This window comes from Tauraco erythrolophus, unplaced genomic scaffold (genome assembly GCF_009769465.1).
Source record: "Tauraco erythrolophus isolate bTauEry1 unplaced genomic scaffold, bTauEry1.pri scaffold_40_arrow_ctg1, whole genome shotgun sequence".
In the NCBI taxonomy this organism is placed as follows: domain Eukaryota; kingdom Metazoa; phylum Chordata; class Aves; order Musophagiformes; family Musophagidae; genus Tauraco; species Tauraco erythrolophus.
In genome coordinates this window covers 629,371-638,621 of record NW_028238614.1, presented here as the reverse complement: position 1 = coordinate 638,621, position 9,251 = coordinate 629,371, and the positions used below count along the sequence as shown (strand labels likewise).

Sequence of the window (9,251 nt, the reverse complement as noted above, 5' to 3'; positions counted from 1 at the left end):
GCATCCCTTATTACAGATTTGAAAGCAGAAAACACCACACTTTCTTTCATGGAGTTTTGCCCCATCTTTTTAGTCTAAGTTCTGTCCCTGAAGCCCTGGGATAAAATGCACATGCCTTCTGATTTCAGTTGCAGTCAGATCATGTCAGGGTCACCACTTGTTGCAACAGAAGGCTTCGGGCTGTAGCTCCTGTAGCTCATCAGCCCCGCCATACATGAAGAAACCTAAGGATACAATAGGGCCATCTCCACTTCCAGTGGAGAACAAGAGGACACCTTTCAAAACCAGAACTTTTGATCCAGTAGAACCCAACAGTACCATGAGATTAACCCCAAATCGATTGAGAACACGAGGAAGACAGACTCTTTAAAAGACAAATTCCTTGGACACTTTCATGGAAGCAGCATTGATGGAAGAGCCCCATCTTCAGGCACTGCACCGGAGAATTCTATTTTTATGGAAAAGCTGCTATCTGACAGGTCACATCTGACAGAGTGTTGTGCAAGAGTCAGACGTATTAGGATCAGGTCTCAAGACTAAACCCAGAAAATTATCTATAAGCAGAGTTATCACAAGGGAAAAAAAGCAGACTTCTCTCCTAAGATAAACCCCGGGAAATGTGCAGGGAAGTGAAACAGGTCATTGTTAGTGAAACACTATCCAACGGGCCAGTTTCCGTAGGGCATCCTTGAGTTCCTGGTTCCTCATGCTGTAGATGAGGGGGTTCACTACTGGAGGCAAAACGGAGTACAGAACTGCCACCACCAGGTCTAGAACTGGGGAGGAGAGAGAGGGGAGCTTCAGGTGAGCAAACATGACCGTGCTTAGAAACAGGGAGACCACGGCCAGGTGAGGGAAGCACGTGGAAAAGGCTTTGTGCCGTCCCTGCTCAGAGGGGATCCTCAGCACGGCCCTGAAGATCTCAATATAGGACACCACAATGAAAACAAAACACCCAAATACTAACCAAACACTAACCACAATAAAGCCAACCTCCCTGAGGTAGGCATCTGAGCAGGAGAGCTTGAGGATCTGAGGGATTTCACAGAAGAACTGATCCACAGCACTGCCTCGGCAGAGGGGCAGTGAAAATGTATTGGCCGTGTGCAGCACGGCATTGAGAAACCCAGTGGCCCAGGCAGCTGCTGCCATGTGGACACAAGCTCTGCTGCCCAGGAGGGTCCCGTAGTGCAGGGGTTTGCAGATGGCAACGTAGCGGTCATAAGCCATGACAGTAAGGAGACAACACTCTGCCCCAAGCCAAAAAGAAAACAGAAAGACCTGTGCAGCACATCCCAAGTAGGAAATGTCCCTGGTGTTCCACAGGGAATTGGCCATGGCTTTGGTGACAGTTGTGGAGATGGAGCCCAGGTCAAGGAGGGAGCGGATGAGGAGGAAGAAGTACATGGGGGTGTGGAGGTGGTGGTCACAGGCTATGGTGGTGATGATGAGGCCATTTCCCAGGAGAGCAGCCAGGTAGACGGCCAGGAAGAGCCAGAAGTGCAAGAGCTGCAGCTCCCGTGTGTCTGCAAATGCAAGCAGGATGAACTCTGTGATGGAGCTGCTGTTGGACATTTGCTTCTTCTCGGCATGGGGCATTGTTCAAGTGCGAAAAGACAGAGAGTAGATAGGGGATTCTTCTCTTACTAAAGTCAAAGACATTTTTCATAGATTCTCCTGTTACCTAAATCCCATTTTCATTTTCTAAACCTTCATTCAGCTCCCTTGCTGGAGCTCTGGCTGGTGTTGGCCGAGCGTGCCGTGGTGAGAAGGGCTTCTTGCTGAATATCGAGGAGTCAGCCCTGCTCTGCTGCAGTGGGTTCATGAGAATGATGAGGGCGGGGACCAGTCCTGGTGTTTGTCAGATGGTACCGCTCCTGATGCAGACAGGTTTCTCAGCATCTTCCGTCGGTGTGCTAAAAAAAACAGGATGGCAGAAAGAGTTGGAGAGGTTTGAGGTCTCTTAAAGCTCCTCCCTCTCCCCGGGGAGGGGGGGTGTTCTTCCATGGCAGAAACCCTCAGCATTTCTGCCGCACTCAGGGAGAAGAGAGTGAGTCCTGCACGGCAGGAACACTGCCCGTGGCTTAGTGCAGAGCGAGGGGAGCTGATCTGACCCGCTGTCTATTACCAGTTGCCTTTGGCTTGCAACTCCATAACATACAGGGTGGTCAGACTCCTGTATGAACCTGACACTCACCAGACACTGCTGAGAGCAGAGGGATCCAATGCAGACTGCTCAATGTCTCACCATTTCTAAAGATCTCAGCACCCTACTTCCAGCCAAAGACACACATGGATCATTTCACCAACCCAACAGCATTCCCTCAGTCAAACAGTCTCCATATTTCTCTGTGGGACTTTCAGATAAAACATGAAGGTGTTATGGGACAGGTTGGCATCCTGGCTCACAGCCTTGAAGGACATCCCAAGAAACAGCCAAATGTGCTAATGTTTGCATCTCAGTAAGAGAGAACTGATTCATTCCACATCCCCACAGGCTGCGTTGCCCACAGCCCCACCGGTCAGAGGAAAGCTGGGACACATGTTCCCATGGACACACCTGCATGAATGGACCAACAAGATCAGTGTGTGACGCTGCGGCTGAAACTCCATCCCCAGGGAGTCTGACAGCAATAAAAAGAGAACTTTAAATCAGGCAAATGGAGAAAACAGATAAAATAGAGTGAGGCTGTGGCTGAGAGAGGCCAGGGCAGAGGCAGCCGTACACCGGGCACAGCGTTACCCTGACCCAGCTGGTCACACCATCTCCCAGACAGTGATAACGCAGGACAGTGGCCCTCAGCCCGATCGCTGGTCAGGGGGAAATGGGCACGTGGCAGGAGGGATGCCCTTTGCCTCTTCTGCTGGCCTGCTGGACACAGAGGTGACTCCCAGCCCAGAACCCATGGCCATGAAGGACAACGGCTGTGCTGGGTGGGACAGGGGAAGGCATCCGCACTGCAGGGGTGGCCGGAGCTGCCCCCATCTCCCCTGCAACAGGGCTCCCATCAGCAGTTCCTTCCTTTCCTGCCCATCTCTCCTGCCTGCAGCTGTCCCTGCCAGGAGCTGTTGCTCCGGCCCCGCGTCTCTTCCCTGCCAGCGCTCCCAGAGCCCGTCCCAGCCCCTGTGTGCCCAGCTGTGCCCGGCAGCCTCTGCGTGTGTGCAGGGCTAAAGAGCAGGTCGCACCCACCCTGAGGAGACTGGGAAGGGGATGCAGAAAACACCGGCTCAGGGGAGCGCCTTATCCATACAGTAATCCCTCCTTTGATCTTTGGATAGAAAAGTCCCCTTGAAATGTCCCACTGTCCACCCAGCCAACCAAGCTGTGAAACCACAAAAGACAGACACCTTCCCTTGCATGGAACGCCATCTTGAAAAGTTCCCTCGAAAATGCCTGGGAGTAACCTGGAGCTGTGAGCAGCTGTAACCCATGCAGCCCCTCCTGACTGCAGAAGGTCCCTGCCCTGATGACAGTCGCTCCTTCAACCCACAGCTTCTCCCCACAGCGCCGTGGGGAGCTCCCGGGCAGCTGAGTGATGACCCTGGCAGGCGGCAGAGTCCCTGCCCCAGCACACAGCCCCTGGGGTGCAGGGACCCTGCTGGGAAGGACAGCCCTGGGCACCTCTGGCTGCACACCCACCTTCACACCCTGCAGCCATCCCTGGCAGAAGGCAGCCATCATGCCCTGGCCCTCTGACAGTGCAGCAGAGAAGCCCTGCTCTGGAGCATGACCTTCTCCATGTCAGGGAAGTTGTTAGTCTTCCTGAAATGTTTCATAGGCTGTGGGATGTTCCACCTTTTGGAGATCTCTCCAGGAACTGCAGCTTCTTTGTCCTGCAGCCAGAGACCTACCGTGTCAAGGGCTGTGAAGATTTCTCTTGTTAATTCTCAACATCCTCCACACCAAACTGCCTCTAAACATTTCTCAGTCTTGCTCTTCTCCTCTTGGTGCCCTCAGCCCTGCTGCTGTTTGCAGAGGAGCTGCTCCTGGGCAGAGCTGTCTCTCTGCAGTGCTGCCCACTTGCCATGAGCTCCCTCCATCCCAGGATCCCAGCCCAGCTCAGCAGCACAGGACCAGCCCAGGGCATCTCTGTCTCTGCCCCCTCTGGGCTCCCTCCGGGTGTCCCTGGGGCTCCAGGAAAATCTACTCAGAAAGAGACTGAAGTAATGCTGTCTGGTGCTTCTGTCACCTCTGCAGACACTTCTTTCCAGCAGTGTCATTTCTCCTTCCAGAGAGAATCAGGCAAAAGAATCTCTTTTTCTCTATTTCTGGTGTGAGACAGGAATCCTGAACAGTGACTGAGCTCCTTTTACCCTTTCTTAGGGAAGGGACTCAGATGAGTCAATTGAGGCATCTCAGCCAGGGTTTGCAGTCCTGGGGCTGGAAGGGGACTCAGCTCTCACCTATGGCTGCCACAAACCCCCAGGAGGTGGGATTCCTCTGGCCTCAGTTCAGGTGGGCACCAAACAGGCACCTGCTGCCTGGGAGCTCCTTGTCTCAGCTGCCATGGCAATGACTGGAGATGGAGGCCAGCAGTGAGCTGCTCAGACTGAATCACCTGGTGACATCTGAGGTGCCAGAGGTGGTCCAAGAAATGTGCAGGTAACTGCGAGTTCTAATGGAGCAGATCATAGAGATGGCAGTATCTGGAGGCATCATCTCTGAGCTGAGTGGGGAATTCCTTTGGCCAACAGCAGGTGCCCACATTCAGGACAACTGAACTTTTCCCTACTTCTTACATCCAGGACAGCCTATTGAGACAGTCAGGGGACCAGGTGTCTTTCTCATAGTCATCAGCCTTCTTCTCCATCAGCTGTATGTACTAGATCCCCACTGACTGCAATAGTAGATGTCTCATGGACATCCCTGCATTGCCCAACCTTATCCAGGGCAGCTCCTCAACGGCCAAACACAGACCTGTAGTGCTGTGCGAGAGGCCAGGGCTGTCCAGCACAATTGCTTGTGGCTGGCAGGGACCGCACAGGATCTACGGGAAAGGCATCGTCGTTCAGAGTGGGTGTGAGACAGACTCTCCAGACACCGTGTCTGATGGAATCAGTTTCTGATGGCCAGTGACTGAATCCACCACTGCAATGAGGCAGAGTCTGACCCACCTCCATCCAGTCAATGCAGGGCAGTTCATGAACAGGAAGCCCATTCCACCGAGATCTCCACTCATTTGCCTACTCCCAAATTCTGCCAGTTCTTCTTAAAGCTGCCCTTTGTTCACCCACTTGATGATAAAACCAGGGAATGGTCCAAGGATTTTCACAGTGTTCCTGGATCACAGCATGTCCACGCCCAAAGACATTTTCAGCAATGTCTGTCCTTCCTTGAGATCAGTTTCACCTCCACCACAGGCCCTCAGGGGCTGCAGAGACACCAGAGACAGCAAAGCCTCTCCTGCCAGGACTGCAGAGCCCAGCCCTGCTTGTCTCTGGCCTTGCAAGGTGCAGGGTCTCCTCTTTCTGTGCCTTCACGTTGCCATCTGCCATCCCCTCCAGCACGTCTGTGGTCTCAAGTAAAGCGTTTGCACACATGGGGTCTTGGGCACTCTGTGTTTGCGTGTGACAAGCCTGAGCTTGTCCCCAGTGCCACAGCCGAGGTGCTGCAGCCCAAACATAGTGTGCCAATGGCCTCAGCCTGGGGCACAGGCAGGAGGAGCTGGAGTCCCACATGCCACTACAGAGTTTTGACACTGACGGAATAACTGTTGAAAGGTGGTGGGACAGCTCACAGTGGTGCTGCCGTGGTGCATCCGAGCTGCTCAGGAAAAGCAGGGTGGGAAGATGGGGAGGGGGATGCTCTCCCTCTGAAGGAGCTTGTCATAGGTACAGTGTTTCTCTATGGGATGTGCAATAGGTTTGGTGAGCCCTTGTGGGTGAGGGTCAGAGGAGAGGCCACTTAGGGTGGCATCCAGGTGGGAGATGAGGAACCTGCAACCAGGGTAAGGAAGTGGACTAAGCCTTACTGAAGCAAATCAAAGAAGTCTCCAGATCAATGACCCTAGGTCTTACTGGGAACTTGAATGACCCTGACACTCCCTGGAAAGGGAGCACAGCATGAGGTATACTGTTCAGCAGGTTTATGGATCTGTTGAGACTACTTTGCACAGGTGCAAGGTAGGTCAACAAAGGTGATGTTCCCCCGAATACAGTCCTTGCAGATGGAGGGCCCATCAGGGATGTGAAAATGAGTGTAAGCCTCGGCTGTAGTGACCATGACATAGTGGGGTCTCAGCTCAAAAGAGAAGTGAGAGAGGACTGCAGCAGAGTACAGACTCTGGATCTCCAGAGGAGAAGATTTTAGCCCCTTCAGGAGGCTTCTAGTGAGAATCCCATAGGCAGCAGTACTCAAGGGCAGCAGAGCTCAGTACAGCTGGTCTTTTCATAAATCATCGTTCAAGAACAAGAACTGTCCACATCAGTACACAGCAAAACAACTGGATATCTCAGGACAGAAACTTGGCTAAAATGGGACCTCATCGAAAAGCTCCATAGAAAAAAAAAAATCCAGCAACCATGAGGTGGATGGTGGAATTCAAGGAGGTATTTAGAAACATAGATGGTTTTATGGAGCTAAAGCTTCCCAAGTGTAGAACTTTGCAAGGAGTTCAAGGGCACCAAGAAGAGCTGCTGCTGCTTGAGGAACAATTAAGAAACAGGGAGAATGGGTGGCCACTGCTGAATTTAGTAACAGCAGGTGTAGCTGGGTCTGAGATTCTCTACGTCCTTCTTGCCTTAGTCTTCTTTGACGCTCAAGGACAGCCTTGGCTGCAGCGATCATGAAATGGTAGAATTCAAGATACTTAGAGAAGCAAGGAGGGTGCATAGCAGGCTCACTGCCCTGGATTTCAGGAGAGCAGACTTTGGCCTCTTCAAGGCTCTCCTCGCTAGAGTACAATGGGATGAGGCCCTGGAGGGAAGAGGGGCACAAGAAAGCTGGTTAATATTCAAGGATCACCTCCTGCAAGCTCAGGAGCGGTGCATCCCAACAAAGTCAGGTAGGAACAGCAGGAGGCCCGCATGGATGAACAAGGAGCTCCTGGATCAACTTGGGCACAAAAAGAAGGCCTGTCGAGGGTGGAAGCAAGGACAGGTAGCCTGGGAAGAATACAGAGAACTTGTACGAGTAAGCAGAGATCAGTTTAGGAAAGCCAAAGCCCTGATAGAGTTAAATCTGGACAGGGACATAAAGGGCAACAAGAAAGGCTTCTATAGATATGTCAGTGATGAAAAGAGATCTAGGGAAAATGTAGGCCCGCTCTGGAAGGAAACAGGGGACCTGGCCACCCAGGATATGGAGAAGGCTGAGGTTCTCAAGGACTTCTTTGCCTCAGTCTTCACTGGCAAGAGGTCTAGCGGCATGGCCCAAGTCACGGAAGGCAAAGGCAGGGACTGGGAGAATGAAAACCCGCCCACTGTAGGAGAAGACCAGGTTCGAGACCATCTAAAGAACCTGAAGGTGGACAAGTCCATGGAACCTGATGAGGTGCATCCGCGGGTCCTGAGGGAACTGGCAGATGAAGTTGCTAAGCCACTATCCATCATATTTCAGAAGTCGTGGCAAATAGATGGCGAAGTTCCCACTGACTGGAAAAGGGGAAGCTTAGCCCCCGTCTTTAAAAAGGGGAAAAAAGAAGACCCAGGGAACTACAGGCCAGTCAGTCTCACCTCTGTGCCTGGCAAGATCATGGAGCAGATCCTCCTGGCGACTATGCTAAGGCACATAGAAAACAAGGAGGTGATTGGTGACAGCCAACATGGCTTCACTAAGGGCAAATCCTGCCTGACTAATTTGGTGGCCTTCTATGATGAGGTTACGACATTGATGGATGGGAAAGAGCAACTGACATTGTCTACCTGGACTTATCCAAAGCATTTGATACTGTCCCACACGACATCCTTGTCTCTAAATTGGAAAGACGTGGTTTTGATGGATAGACCACTCGATGGATAAGGAATTGGCTGGATGGTCGCACTCAAAGAGTTGTGGTCAATGGTTCAATGTCCACGTGGAGGCCAGTGACGAGTGGTGTTCCTCAGGGGTCGGTACAGGGACCAGTGCTATTTAACATCTTTGTTGGAGACATGGACAGTGGGACTGAGTGGACCCTCAGCAAGTCTGCAGATGACACCAAGTGGTGTGGTGTGGTGGACATGCTGGAGGGAAGGGATGCCATCCAGAGGGACCTGATGAAGTTCAATAAGGCCAAGTGCAAGGTCCTGCACGTGGGTCGGGGCAAGCCCAAGCACAAGTACAGGCTGGGCGGAGAATGGATTGAGAGCAGCCCTGAGGAAAAGGACTTGGGAGTGCTGGTGGATGAGAAGCTCAACATGAGCTGGCAATGTGCACTGGCAGCCCAGAAAGCCAACCGTATCCTGGGGTGTATCAAAAGGAGCGTGGCCAGCAGGTCGAGGGAAGTGATTCTGCCCCTCTGCTCTGCTCTTGTGAGATCCACCTGGAATGCTGTGTTCATCTCTGGAGTCCCCAACACAAGAAGGACATGGAGCTGCTGGAACGAGTCCAGAGGAGAGCCAAGAAGATGATCCGAGGGCTGGAGCACCTCTGCTATGGAGACAAGCTGAGAGAGTTTGGGCTGTTCAGCCTGGAGAAAAGAAAGCTCCGGGGTGATCTTATTGCAGCCTTCCAGTACCTAAAGGGTGCCTACAGGAAAGCTGGAGAGGGGCTTTTTACAAGGGTGTGTAGTGATAGGACAAGGGGCAATGGCTTTAAACTGAAAGAGGGCAGATTTAGGTTAGATATAAGAAAGAAATTCTTTACATTGAGGATGGTGAGGCAGTGGCACAGGTTGCCCTGAGAAGTTGTGGATGCCCCATCCCTGGAGGTGTTCAAGGCCAGGTTGGATGAGGCTTTGGGCAACCTGGTGTAGTGGAGGATTTCCCTGCCCATGGCAGGGGGTTGGAACTAGATGATCTTTAAGGTCCCTTCCAACCCTAACCATTCTATGAGTCTACGATTCTCCAACAAGGTCTCCCATGCCTTGTGCCTTGGCTCAGTACTGAGGGAGAGGAAATGGTCTGTCCCTCTCTCTTGTTCCCAGCTGACCTGGAGAGCAACCAAACACCCATGTTACCCTGAAATCAACCATTGTCTGCTGAGAGCAGAGGGACCCAGTGCAGACCATTGAAAGGTCTCAGCACCCCTCTTCTGGTCAAGGACACTCATGCCCATCCCTGGAAGTGTTCAGGGTCAGATGGATGGAACTTTGAGAAACCTGACCTAGCAA

The 9,251-nt window shown here is 52.4% G+C and overlaps 1 protein-coding gene across 1 annotated transcript; it reads right to left on the bottom strand.

Annotated features, from left to right (window-relative positions):
* Positions 1-645: 645 nt before the first annotated feature.
* On the bottom strand, positions 646-1,590 carry LOC147526026 (olfactory receptor 14A16-like). The gene has a single exon (XM_086630587.1). It carries the CDS (start codon positions 1,573-1,575, stop codon positions 646-648), a length of 930 nt encoding a protein of 309 aa, XP_086486713.1. The 5' UTR covers positions 1,576-1,590.
* Positions 1,591-9,251: the final 7,661 nt, after the last annotated feature.

Excerpts from the sequence above, each read along its gene's own strand:
- LOC147526026 (XM_086630587.1), bottom strand. The coding sequence starts at position 1,575 with ATGTCCAACAGCAGCTCCATCACAGAGTTCATCCTGCTTGCATTTGCA.